Source organism: Nipponia nippon, unplaced genomic scaffold (assembly GCF_047370975.1).
Source record: "Nipponia nippon isolate SJK-2023a ecotype South Korea unplaced genomic scaffold, ASM4737097v1 scaffold_4, whole genome shotgun sequence".
In the NCBI taxonomy this organism is placed as follows: domain Eukaryota; kingdom Metazoa; phylum Chordata; class Aves; order Pelecaniformes; family Threskiornithidae; genus Nipponia; species Nipponia nippon.
Window position 1 is genome coordinate 59663811 of NW_028262358.1, and position 14370 is coordinate 59678180.

The 14370-nt window shown below is 41.1% G+C and overlaps 1 protein-coding gene across 5 annotated transcripts in view; it reads left to right on the forward strand.

Moving 5' to 3' along the window:
• The window catches only part of PLAGL1 (PLAG1 like zinc finger 1), a 45804-nt gene extending 34046 nt beyond the window's left edge, over nucleotides 1–11758 (forward strand). For 2 of the 5 annotated variants that reach the window (XM_087776442.1, XM_087776443.1), the window contains exons 3-8: nucleotides 438–593; nucleotides 1671–1783; nucleotides 4046–4195; nucleotides 7724–7843; nucleotides 9425–9921; nucleotides 10301–11758. In XM_087776442.1, the coding sequence (XP_087632568.1) occupies nucleotides 438–593; nucleotides 1671–1783; nucleotides 4046–4195; nucleotides 7724–7843; nucleotides 9425–9921; nucleotides 10301–11576 (2312 nt within the window). In that variant the 3' untranslated portion in view covers nucleotides 11577–11758. Of the gene's footprint in view, nucleotides 1–184; nucleotides 336–437; nucleotides 594–1670; nucleotides 1784–4045; nucleotides 4196–7723; nucleotides 7844–9424; nucleotides 9922–10300 lie in introns of those variants that run through there. The other 3 variants (XM_087776441.1, XM_087776444.1, XM_087776445.1) reach the window with 3 other exon arrangements.
• Nucleotides 11759–14370: the final 2612 nt, after the last annotated feature.

Below are 14370 nucleotides of genomic sequence, written 5' to 3' on the forward strand. Positions count from 1 at the left end.
AGTGATCTTTCTTGGACTCCTCGGATCTCTGCAAGTTATTTTGGTTATTACTAGCAACTTTGCCCTTCTTATTTCTATATAAGTATACGCACCTTGATTTATAGGTGTGCATGCGGCAAGCTCCGGTTTTGCTGCCATCCTAGTCTTCAAAGACACAGTTTGCGACACCTCCAAATGAACATGTGTATAAGTCTTTGGAAGTCAGGACCCACCAATTCGCACAGGAGAGAATGCACAAACTGGAGGTCTTATTTCAGACCTTCCTACTTCAGTTTTGGCTTGCAGATAATCTTTTCACTACCTAATGTGGAACAGCTGTGTGAAGAAAAGCATTGGTAATTCAAGATGTGTTCTCAAGGTGACAAAATTAGAAGAGACTAAATTGGAGAGAGCAGTATGTCATTTTTAGTAACAGGTTCCCTTTTCTGGATTTGTAGGGTGTGAGGATTGCGGTAAAAGCCTTACAGGAGAATGCAAACTCCACGGACCACTCATCAGGGCTAAAGACAGGGTTATTCCTAGCCGAGCCCGTCTTACCCTACCTCATTACCTCACTTTGCGAGTGTTGGAGCTGCGAGCTGGAAACCAGCAGAGTAAGTATTTTAGCTCTTTTTCCTACATTTGAGGAAGAGGAGGCAAAAGTGCCAACACTGGCTTGTTTTCATTAATAACTCAAGGCATAATCATTGAGTATTAACAGTATGAAAACTACTTTATTTTCAGCTGAGCACAGCTGAAGTCACATTCAGCTACTGTTTTTATGACTGATTTCTTGTAACCTCGATGCATAGACTGACGGCAGGACATTAGCCAGAGCTGGTGTGACATTTAGCTGTGAGCAGTCAGTTAGCTCTGTTCAGTCAATACAAGTTTAATGTTGAATTTTTATCTGATAGTAACAGCCATGCACTATTACATATTTTTTTCTTTTCCCCAAGCATACAAAACAGGAAAGAGTATTCAGTAAGAAGTCAGAAACAAAATGGTAAATAACATCCCTCACCCACCCCCTGCAAACTCAAAGGAACACAGGGAGTTAATTTGCCTTTTGCAGTGTCTTCATTTCATGTTATAGAAAGACTGTTGTTTCATTCTGAGGGCAGGGCAGTTTGAACGCCCAAACTTGGAACAAGGGGACTACATCTTTGGTGTGCAAATTTTCCATGGCTACCTGTGTAAAATTAGTTCTGCCTAGATTGCATTTCAAAAGGAGAATGACAAGATGGCTGTTGTATTGCACCATTGGTATTAGGCAGGGGAATAACTAGAATGATTAAGATGGCTAATGTTGTGTTTTTGTAGATTCTCTCCACTCATACTGGGAGAGAACAACCTTGTAGATTATGCCAATAAGCAGAGCACTCTGATAACATCAGCTTGTAGATTGAAGAGTATCAGCACATTTGTGTTGCATGCTCAGTTTAATATCCTGTCGTGGATTTTAGGCACTTTGGTATTCAATGTAATACCCATTTTTAAAAAGTCTCTGTACATGTTTACATCCTTTTCAGATTCTTCCCGTTAGAATTATTTACCTGGGTTATTTATCTAGAAGAAGAGTTCATGTGTTCAGCCCTATTGTGTTTATCTCCATTTTCGCAACTGTAAATATACAAGAAATAGTTTGTGATGTCTATATTAATATTAGACTGATCTTTTTTTATTCACAGTCCTTGGAGTATTTGCAAAGAAAGTAATACAGAAGAGAACACAGTTTGGTCCTTATGTTGGCCAACTGTCTACAAAACTGACCCGCTATGATGAGAGCAGGCTAGTCCTGCAGGTAAAAACCTGGTGACTTACTATGAAGTGTATATGTGTCTTTAGCAGTTCATATGTATTTATGTATTTTAACCAGTCAATTTGCCTTCAAATCTAATTAATTGTGCTTCTGATCTGTATCTATGAATTTAAATTATGTTATTAGACTGCACAGCATAGCCTGAAGTACCAAAATGTTCCTGTATGCTGTGTTTTCTAGAAGTCTGCCCTCCTGTTTTCTAGTTTTACCACTTCCAGGGTGATTTACATATCAGTCTAACAGCTCTTGATAAACTTTCAGAGCACAGCTACTGAAAGTATCCAAGGATAGTACTGTCTTCCCAAATAAAACAGAAGGATTTGTGCTTGATACCATGCCGCTGGGAAGGCTAAGTTGGTGCACTGAATTAGCAACAGTGGCAGAAATATGCACTAAGGCACCTGCTTAGCAGTGCAGGGATGGGAAAACACTTCTTAATAATGTGATTATATATAAACTTTGACACACAGGGCACTAACTCAGTATATTTAGTCAGATTGTTATTTAGGGCTGGTACCATCCCTTGCTGCATGCGCAGATACTCATCATCTCATCTGGACCATGACACTATTGTTTGTACTTTATCCAGCACAAGTAATGGCCTCTCAGGACCAGCTTAGCTTAGACATAGCTTCATGCACGTCCTTTCCCACAGGAATTCTTTGGGAGTGATAATTGATCACAATCCCCTATGCCCCGGTCTCTGCATTTTGCTGCAACGGGTCACGCCTGGGCACACCTCTCTGTCATACAGCAAGTCTGTGGTCAAGCCACAGCCTCCGTCAGGACTTCCCCACAGGTCATGGTTATTCCAGAGCCTGTATTTTGTATCAAGCCCTTTCATCCCTCAGGAGAGAGGAACCAGCAGCAGCTGTCCTGTGACGTGTCTTCATTTGAGCTTTCTCCAGAAGCTTGGGACTGGAAAACACTGTCTGTTGTGGAGGAAGCGTAGATGCTGATACTTCGTAATTTCATTTGAGAGCAAAAGTAATAGCTTCAGTAATTGCTGTAAACTTCATTTGCTCATGGAAGTCATGTGAATGGTCTGCCAGGAAAGTAATCCTGTCCTTCTGTGGGATTGTCATGGCATGTTGACACCAGAGAGGATTTGTTCTTCTCCGTAACTGAATTTCTTCTGTCTTTTTATGAGAGACTTTAGTTCTTACAAATGCAGAAAACATACTTCTCTAACAAGCTTGCGAGCATGGATGAGCTAAGCACCCAGTTCCTTCCTCTTCACCGAACCATTGTAAACCACACCCTATCCTCTATCAGTCAGCCCCGTTTGCTTAAGAGTATACAGTGATAAGCACAGCTCTGGCTGATGAATGGACTGTTTCTTCAGAAGAGGAGACCAGAGCCCCAGATTTCCTACATGACAGCAGTAGCTGCCTTGATTTCTCCCTAGCAGCATTTTGAGTATGTGACCAAACTTGTCCAACAGACAGGTGTTTTCATCGGAAACATGACAAATTTAGATAAAATAGTTCCCAGAAGCAATGGAAATGCAACTTGGTTTGCAATTAATTGCTCACTTACGTGGTTAGTAGAGCAGATACATGCTGTACCGACATGTGTTGTGCAGCTTCAGCTGTCCATGTTTGAGAGTGTATTTGCAGAAAAGCAACTGTCTTGTGTGAGGTCGGGAGCGTTCGCCTCGTAGAGGCGTTCTCTTGGAAAGGAATCTAGGAAGAATGATGTAAAGAAAGAGATCTTTCTGGCTCAATTGTTCATTTGTATTTACTTTTGCATTGTTAAGGGGAAAAAGAGAAGACTGTTAACATGCCATTGTATCATATGTTCCCTCTCTGGACTTGGTACACAAGTTGTACAATTGTTCTGTGCAGAATGTAGCGTAAATACAGCACTAAAGTTTGAGATTATCAAGTACTCAGGAAATACATTAAGGCATAACCCTTATCTTTCTACCTGCCTGCACTTAGTTCTTATAATATTATCTTTATATAACATAAAAATGATGAAATATAAACTGGAAATACATACAAAGGCCTACAGTTACTTTAGTAGTGGGGTGCTTCAGCAGGTATTCGTTCTTCGCTTTCTTTTGCACTCAGTACTCCTTGAGAGTGATCTATTTCAAAACAACCATGATTTCAAAGGACATATGACTAAGACAGGGTACATAACTGATAGCCATGATTCCAAGTTAAAGAAAACTAATGTGCCTCTATACAGGACTTGGTTTTATCATGTTCTTTCTCCTGTCCTCCCGCTTTGTTTCAGGTATTGAAAGATGGAGGGAAGTACTTTCTGGACACTCCCAATGAAGACTGTGGAAACTGGATGATGTTTGTGCGGCTAGCCCGGAACCAAGAAGAACAGACCCTGGTGGCTTATCAGCACTGTGGAGAAGTCTACTTCACAACTGTTAAGGTAGTTAAACCTACATTGCTTCACCCGTCATCAAAATGGAAATTTGTAGGCAAAGGTTCTGAAAGGCTAACCTTTTTACAGATGAAAGATTGAGTATTCTCAGGAACTGGATCTTTATTACATACCACCTCTTATATCACTTAATCCATAGTAAAGCAAGCAGTGTATGGGGTTTTCCAGTAAAAGGCAGTGTGTACTTACTGTTGTGGGTAGTGAAGAAATTGAGTAGAGAGAAACAGAATACCAGTCATGATGGCGGTGTTTAAACGTGAATGTTGTAAAGTTCTTCAGTTCAACATAGGTACATGGTGAGCTTATCTAGCAGTGTTACATTCAACAGTACTTCATCCTGGAAAGAAGAAACACATTCCTTTCCTTTATTACATTTTCGGACACACATTGTATTCTCAGCACACATTGTATTCTCAGCATTACCAGGTGCTCAGGAACAGGGTGCTAAGTAGAATCTTTACGTACTATTTTCCTCTTTCATTAAATCTGAAGACTTAACTGCAGAACTTACAATACTGTCATGTTGCCATGAAATGATCAGTTTATGTTAGAGATTCTGGACTGCAGCTTTGTCTGAGGAGAGAGAACAAAGTACTCTGTATTTATAAATGACATTGGAATATAAAGCCTTGGGTTTTGTTGTTTTGGCCACTTTCTCAGGCAGTTTGTTTTAATCAGAACTTACTTTTTTGTACACTTAGGATACTGAAGTCTATATGTTGAACTTTCATTGTATTCCTTTTTTATTCTTAAGTTAATGCTTGTATATCGTTGTGGGCAATATTAGAAAAAAAAGAGAGAGAGAATCCTAGTCAAAAGAAGTTACTGTGGAATTAAAATCTAGCATTTCAGTTTCATTGCCAAGATTGGCACACATTTCTCTGGGATAGTAGTGTTTACTTTTCTTCCTCCATTTTTCTTTCTCTACCTGCAAAGTGAGAGAACTATTTACCACACAGTGACGGTGTGAGAATAAGTTAATGGTGATAACACTTTTATAAAGTCTTTTATAAGAGTGTTAAGTATAGTTGCTTTTGGATGAATGATAAAGTAATAATAAAAAAAAGAAAATCAATGTAAAACAGTATATGCTAATCTGAGACAGTGTTTAGACTGTGTTTGAAATTCTGATGCAGTCCGTACCATTTGAGATTTCCATTTGATTTTTCAATGCATACTATATGTGTAGAACTGACAGGATTAGTAATACTGTATTTGGGAAGCATCAACACGTGCTCTTCGAAGCAGTTGTAGTTACGAAGTGGTAACTTACAATTTCCAGTATGATTTAAATACTGTTGAACCAGCTCTCTGCCAACTTCAGCAGAACTCTGCTCGCTGGCATTAATGGAGAGTTGCATCCTATGGATGAAGAGTATTTTAGGATGAGGAATGTGTCTTGGAACTGTGCTGTGTATCATGGGGAATTACTTTGGTTTTCTTGCTCCGAAGTGCCAGGATCATTCACAGTACTGTGGCATCCTGCAGATTGTCCCCTGGTCAGCGAAAGTGATAACCTTTTGCTACATTTAGGCACGCCGTGCTGGTCATGTCATGAGGCTGCCTTAGGGCTGGTTATGAAGACAGTTTCTCAGGATATTTTGAATAAAGTCTCTTAAGTTGGGAGTAGAAGGATTGGATCCTCTCCCCACTGTTTTTACAAAGAGATGGGGATTCAGTGACGTGAAACTGCAGCTACAAAAGCAAACACGTAAGCGGCATACTAACAGCACTGTTAGCATACTTGCTGACCTAATGACTGCAGTCCCTAGAAATAAGTTTTTTTTTTTAAAGTATAGAATTATGAGGAAGTAAAGATCATCCACAGTTACTGTCTGTCTGATCACAGGAGAGTTTCACGTGGGTGCTGCCATAGCTTTCTCTTATTGTCACAGGTGAGGCAGAATAAATGACAACTTGTAGAGGATTTGGATGCTGGTGTTTAATCTCAGTTTTACTGGCATTAGAACTTTTACCTTACTTGACTATTTCACACACTGGTGCACTTGCTGTCCCTCCAAAGTCACATTGACTAGGTCTCAGCTTCCCACAGAGGAGATCGCCACTGGTCCAGGCATGTCGGGCAGAAGGTCGTAACAGTATCATGCTGTGCAGCCATTTGTGGGTACCAGTCTCGGGTGTTGCTGGCCAAGGTCCCGGGGCATCCCCAGGTGTTTGTCTCTGTGGAGCTCCCCCAGGCTTGGTTTTCTCCATCTAAATAGGCTTTATGCAGGAGCACAGTGCATTATCAGCCCCTAAGTGGCGGCTCTGCCTTGTGTCCTTTATTGAGTGGAGAATTCAGCATGTACCGTTTCTGTTTAGGCCAGGTGTTACCAAAACATACAACCAACCCATACTTGTTGTAGTTAGCAAGCAGGCTTGTGCTTGGGAGTTCAGAAGTTCCGTTTTTGACATTATACAGACAATTACGTGTCAACTGTCAGCATTCACCGTCTAAGTTGATTTCACCTACCATGCTTATCCAACACCGATGTTAAAAAGTAAGTGCATTTTAAGATGACACATTTTATGGAATAAGACTCAGCTGCTCTCCCTCCAGGCTAGTTTGTTCTTTTTAGTGGCACAAGTTCAGTTTAGTTTAAATAAAACTACAAGTACAGTGCAGATTGGCTCTACCCCTGTTGCAGCAATGGTGTTTTTTATTGTAGACGAAGAAAATTGTGTACAGGGCCTGGGAGTCATATAAATCATGACCCCAAAGTTAGTTTTCTCCTTTATTTTTAAATAACTAATGGGTCTTTAGCCAGTGAGTGTTGTCACTCCTCTCTTTTTCTATTTGCTGTATTATTGACTGAAAGTATATTTCAGAGGAGGTCGTAGTCCAGTCCAAGGAAAGATTTGGGCAGGCATGGATGGATGGGAGACTGCAGATTATGGGCTCCTTTAGACCTGTGTGGGAAGGCTTCAGTGAAAGGAGGGCAGAGGTACAATAAAGCATGTGCGTAGCGAGCCTGACACATTACAGCCAGCGCGTGGAAACCTGCAAGTTTGACTTGCAGTCCACGTATTGATCAACTCTGCACTCACACTCTGTGAGTGCAACGCGTCCACGAGGCATCCAAGCTCTTGTGCATTAACAATGCATTTTTCCTTTGCCTGTACCCTATAGTTAAGTGTTGTGTCCAGTGGGCTTTGAAACATCAAGGAATAGGCATGGGATATTGCTTGGAAAGACTGCTGGATATCTGCACATCACAGACAAACAGATCTCACTGAGCAAAGGTCATGAGGGCTGAGGCACCCCTCCTGCTACTGTCCCCCAGAAATCTCTGTATATATGCTTTTAGAAACTGTGGAGGTGTCAAATGCTAGTGGATAGTAATGCTCAAAAAGAGCTTGACTCCTGAAACTGAGTTACCAATAATTTAAACAGATTCAAAGAATGCAGCTGGGGTAAGAACACAAATTGCACACACACCCTCTGCCAATCTTCAGTATTATTTGGTATAGGAAAATTGGCACAAGTAAACATGTGCTGTTTTCTTCTATTCACAGCCAATTGAACCCCACACAGAATTGAAAGTATGGTATGCTGCTGATTATGCCAAATTTATGGAAGCTTCTGCAGTCTTCATTAAAGAAGAATCTGATGTCTGTCCTTTGCCTCCAGTAGCAGTGAGTACCCCTAATCTGCATTCAAGCCATCACCAGACATAGTAAATTACAATTTACATGCTTTCTCTGTTTATGTAACTCTGGTAATGCTAGAGTAGACCATAGAGTAGTAGGCTAACACAAAGCCAAGAGCAATTTTAACCAAACAGCTGCTCAGAGAAAGGCTGCTCTTCCTCTCCTGTGTTTGTAATCCAGTGGAGCCATTAGTTTTAGCCAAAAGTAAGTGGCACCAGTGGGATGTGTTGGAAAGACTTCAAATTGGCATTAATTTGTAGATGACCAAGCTGTCCAGCCTCCAACTTCTTTCACCAGTTCCCCCTTGTTATGCTCTGACCAGTTGGTCAGATAATGCACTGATTATTTCAGCCTTCCCTGTGCAATAACCCTTCTCTTCTAATCCCAATATCTTCCCCTCTGTATGATAGTAGGAATCCTTAAACTGATAGGAAAGTTCGTAAGTGTTGAAAACATGACTGTGAAGACTGATACCTACGCTAGGAGGAAATGTTAAACAGGGAATGTGATAGAACGAGGAATTCAGAGGTGTTCCAGGAAGGGGAGTAACCCCATTGTTGCATTTGCGTATGAGGGCTTTAGAGTATATGCCAGAAAGACGGGGTGGGAGGGCCACAGCATCAAACACAGATAAGGTAGAGGAGGGCTCTGTCTGTAAATAAAGACAGAGTGGACATAGCCTTGCCATGTTCTCCAGAGCAAGCTGGCCCAAGAGCAAGGGAAAGTAAGGACAGTTTATGAGAAGCTTAAGTAAAATATAGAGACAGTTAAGGAGGTACATGGTCGTGTATTAATTGGAAGTGCGTTTCATCAGTGACTGGGGTTTTTTTTGTAGTTGTTTTTCATTGGCATTTTAAAAATGACAACATTTAAAGTGAGTTCAACTGAATCCAGTAGAGCTCTTATTTCCACAGAAATAATACTTCCAAATAATACATGGCTTGCCAAAAAACTTTTATGTTTTAATGCCTTTAAGTCAGGATAGGCTTGAGATCCCCAAACCTAAGGTGTTTCTTATTGAGTTTAAGAAAGTCTAATGCGAAATGTCAAGCTAAGTGAGGAAGCCTCTCCTGGAGGCATTGACCGTTACTGTCTGGTAAAGGATGGAATCAGCCCAAAACGTGAGGAAATCGTGTATGTCTAAACTACAGTTGTGGGCAGAAACCCACCCAATTTTTATATGGTTGCAATAGCAGATGTCAGTCTAAGGATAAAGTACAATTTGCAACTGCTTTTATGAATAGTTCCATAAAAGGAATAAATGTAGAGACTTTGAAATTCAGTAAGCACAGATAAACAAAGGTGAAGGATTGTTACAGTAAATGCTAAACAAAAATGTGGAAATAGGTATTTATCCAACCACTTTTTTTTTCCTTCTAGTTTGTAGACTCCTAGAGAGAATCCATTTGCAGCTGAACAGCTGTGTGGTAGTACATTGAAGTAAATACCGCTAAGGACAACGACAGGTCTTGGGAAAGCCCAGGAGAAGATGTAGGGTCAATGAGAAGAATATGACCTTTCCTTAGAACAGCTAATAAGACAGACCTGTTTCTGTTCTCATTGCAGAAAGAACCCATAGACCCTTGGATATGCTCCAGCTGTAGAAGCACTTTTGCAACTTTTGCTCTGCTAGAATCTCACCAGTGCATCCATAAGGACCGAGTCCTTACCACCAGGTTCAGACCACCAAATAAATTGGGACCTGTAAAAGCAAAAAGCAAACTCAAAGGGAAACTGAGAGGAGCGGCATTAGGCAAAAGCATTGCTCAGTGCTACGGGACTATCTCCTGTTCCTCTGCTGCAAAGCTTAGCTGTGCCAGCTCAGGAAGCAATTGTGATGCTCTTGTGAGGTTTATACCTAAATGGAGAAATGGTCGGTCTTCACTGTTGAAGGGAAGAGAAGTGAAGCAGCCAGACAGTTACCCTTGCCGACTCTGTGGGAAGATATTCGATTCCATTGACAAGCTCACAGTCCACACTTACGCACACAAAGGGGAGCGCCCCTACAAGTGTTCACAGCACGGATGCACGAAAGCCTTCATTTCCAAATATAAACTGCTCAGGTACAGCTCTGAAGGCACTGCTTTTCTGGTGGGTGTGTGGGGGAAAAAACCAAGGACATGTTTTTCCTTTTGAGCATCCTGGTGGCAGTTAATCCCCGAGTTCCAGTTTTTATTATTGCTGTTTTGGTAGAATTGGAGAAATCTCCCTCAATTGCAGTGGCTACTCAAAAAGATTTATGTCGACAACTTTAACCCACTCTATGCTTTATGGTTAACACCTTCCCCCCAAAAAAAGTTAGGCTTCTACTAATAATCTGGGAACTTGTGAAAATGCCTTCCTTCAAGAGTGCCAGTGTTTTCAAGTCTTGAAGCAGCACTGTGTACTAGAGTGAATGTAAATGCAAATAACTTTTTTTTTTTTTTTTTTTTCTGGTCTCAGGCACTCAGCCACTCATTCTCCACAGAAATCTCACCAGTGTGGCTATTGTGAAAAGACCTTTCACAGGAAAGACCATCTAAAGAATCATCTTCAGACCCATGACCCTAACAAGATGGCCTTCAAGTGTGAAGAGTGTGGCAAGAAGTACAACACCAAGCTAGGCTATAAGAGACACTTGGCTCTTCATGCAGCCACCAGTGGGGACCTTACCTGTAGGGTATGTGCCCAGGAGTTTGGCGGTACTGAAGTTTTGTTGGAACACCTCAAAAGCCATGCAGGGAAACCAACTGGCAATACCAAGGAAAAGAAACATAAGTGTGACCACTGTGAGCGTCACTTCTATACACGTAAAGATGTGCGGCGTCACATGGTAGTTCACACAGGCTGCAAAGACTTTCTTTGCCAGTTTTGTGCCCAGAGGTTTGGGCGGAAGGACCACTTGACTCGTCATACTAGGAAGACCCATCCACAAGAACTGCTGAAGAGCAGATTGCAGAACGGTGACTCAGTGGGTCTCCTTGACCAGCTTTTTCCATTCAGACTGAAGGAAGATGCCAGCATACTGTCCCCTTTTCCTGAAAGGGTCTCTGTACAGAATGGGATTTTGAATAGTTCAGAATCAGGGGAATACAACTGTTCACATCTTCATTCCCAGCCAAGCTTACAAACTGCTCTTCCTCTTGAACCTTCTCCTCATTTGCAAAGGATGGGCTGTGCAGACAGCCTTCCAGCTGTCCATCCCACACCATGCTCAACAGCTGTTCCTGCCAACCTGAACCTTCATCAGCCTAATAAATACGACCTTAATTCTACCTCATTTGCAGCAGGACCCCTCAGGAATCTACCGATAAAAGTGGATGTTAAAGGTTACAACATGCATCTTCTTGAGGACCTGCCGTTACCAGAACCTCAGTCTCTCCACAAAATCAGTCTGGAAGAAGCTTCCTCAGGGCCTGTAGGGGATACTGACAAGTACCCAGTGCACAAGGAGACAGAGGCAGCAGCTGAAACGATGAGCCTGCCTTTCATGGATCTCACTCACGTGATGAGTTTCTGGCAGCTCCCACCAGGTGACAACCAGAACACTACTGGGGACATCACAACGGCATTTGGTCCAGAGGAGCCATCACACAGGCTGAATGGCCTTGGCCAACAGCAAGGTCTTCAGCTGGCAGCTGGTGGGATGGCCATAAACCAGCTGCATCATCTTCCTCGCTCCTTTCCGTCCACTACAAATTCTGTAACGTTGCCTCATTTTCACCATGCCTTCAAATAACTATGACTGTGGGTTCCCTTCCCCTTCTTTTTTTAAGACTGTGCTTCTTACTTAAAACTGTTAGGATGGGGTGGTTTTGGTTTGGTTTTGTTCTGTTTTTAAGAAAAACTGCCCAAAATGTTTTCAAAGCACATTATGAACATAGTAGTTAAATTCAGGATGTTAATAAACAAGAAGCTCTATTTTTCATACTACTATTAGTTTTTTAGCATATGACAATAGTAGGACTAACATATTTCCCTCAACACCCTCTATATTTTTGTTTCTTACCTTTCACGCAAACAACTGAATAAATATCTTCAATGATAGCAGAGCATCATAACAGGCACAATAAAACTATGGCTGCTGCGGTAGGAGAAATAGGGTTAGGGTGAATGGGAAGAAGGGGGCAATCACAGAAAAATAATTTTAATGAGCCATAAATCACAGCAAATTTATACACATGGCAAATGTAACAAACAATTTTTCAACATCACATAGATTTCTGCTAAGCACTTAATTACTGAACTTTATGAATCTTTAATTTAAATCAGAATCATTCCAAGAGTAAATCTTACCTCCTTGTTTTACTTTTTTAAAATGAAGATCATCACTATTGTGATTACGTTTAGCTAGATTTTGTTTCTGAAGTGCACTTTGGCTGTATGCATCTCCTGCATTTTTTCCTAGGGCTGGAAATAACTACCACTTTTGCATGACTGTAAGAACAAATGTCTTGTATATGTGCAGTTTTCAGAATGGGAAGTGAATTGTCTCAGCGGTTAGAGCAAAACATTAATTTTCACTTAAGGCTGGATCTGGCAAGGTATCAGGCACTGGTCTCTGTCTCTTTAGGAAAGCACTTAAGCATTTGCTTAAATTTAAGTGTATATTATCCCATTGGGTCAACAGCTTGATTGATTTAACACTCAATAAAAAATAATGCTTCCTACCCTAAGGGGCCTTTATTCACCTTTTGTTGATAAAAATGGCCTTTGTTTAGTCTGGGAAATTATTATTAATTGTAGCCGTCTGAAATGTAGATTCCTTCATGGAAAGCCAACCCTGGCCCAGGGGAGCCTGCAACCAAGCGGGACCTCTTGTGGGGCCAGGGGCAGGTCCGCACACAAAAGGGTTGTGGTGGTGAGCTGACACTGGGCCCTGTTCAAAACCAGGTTATGAACCTGCCTCACAAGTGTCGCCTGAAATGAGTGGGTGTGATGATGGTCGAGGCCATTTTAATCACAGGGGTTTTGCTCAGTAGCTTTGAGGCAGCTGCAGTTGGACTTCCAGCCTTTGTTTCTTCTAAACCAGAACCATGGGGACTTCTGTTTGTGTCTTGGGGTAAATTGTCCATGTACATTTCCAGTTGACGGTGTGTTGGTGTGATGGTCCTGTCATCTGATGCATGAACTAGCAGAAATTGCAAAAACCACATCTCCCAGTAGATGACATTATAAAAAAAAAAAAACAAAAAAACAAACTCTTGACAATTTACTTTCTTGTCTACCCATAGTTATAAAAAAAACCCCTGTTTTTAGTGGATGATGCAGTTACTAATGGATTCTGTTGCAGCTAAAACAGACACAGAATTTCTGAATCCAAATAAATTCTCAAACCCAGAGAGCTACTCTTCCATTAAATTCAAAGACAGGTAATGGTACCTGATGATCATTACAAATATAGCATGAGGCAAGTGTGTTCCCTTCTCCCCCCTTAATCACAGGAATATTTCCAGACAGCTTAAAATAAAAAATATGTTTTAAATGATTGCTGTTTTGCTGTTAATGAACTACACTGACATTGTACAGCTACAGTGATCCGAATATTCTTACAGGTTTATCAGTACTTGGATTAAGGAAAGGTGGTGTTATTGCAGTTCCTGTGAGAATATGTTCTTCAGATACACTGTTGAGGGGTACTTTTTGTTATGAAAATTTTTGGCGTAAGGCAAACCAGAAGGAATTTTAAGATCATTCTTGAAATGACCACAGCAGGAGGACAAGCGGGTGCTGCACAGTCACGCCCAGTTAGCGGTTATTTAAACTACGAGTTCCAGAATAGGGAAAAGGTTGCAAACAATGGTATAGGCACATTCCACAGCTAGGCTCATATTTTCATCTGGACTTGGAAAGGTGTGTGTATATTCACCTACTGCAGTGTTTTCCTTGTTCGTGCAAATTGTACTCATTTGACTTCATCCAAGCTTATGTATTTGTAAAAAGAAACACCAAACCACCAAACACATTTTGTGGCACTGCCTGATCATATACTGTTAATAGACATTTTGTCATTTTGGTTTGTGCTTCTATAAGAGGTGTAACTAATTACTGAAATACTTCGAATTAAAACGTGATGTTAAGAAGAAAACATTATGCAAACACCGAGCTAGACTGGCACCCACGTTCTTTGAGCTGCTCAACTGTAGCAGGGTGCCTGAGCTCTGAGCTGCCAAGAGAGGTGCTGCTGCCTGACCTCAGCCTCTTCTGAAACGTGGAAAGATGCGTTGGCGAGAGATGCTTATCGTATGTAACTACAGGTTAAAGACGGAGTCTCATTCAAGTAAAAAGAAAATAACCACTTTTGATATTAAAACATTTAAAAAGCACACGATGATGGTGTGTACAAGTAAAACATAGAAGCAACCTTAAATGTGTAATGCTGCAGCTTTAACCTTTCAGTCCATTCAAATTTCTTTTTCCAGATTCTTGACATCATACATGTAGAGGAAGCTGATGATGTCCCATTGCAAAGGAAGGCAAGTTATTTCAAAAGGTTATGTTTGCAGAAAAATGGGTTTGTTTTAAAATTCTCA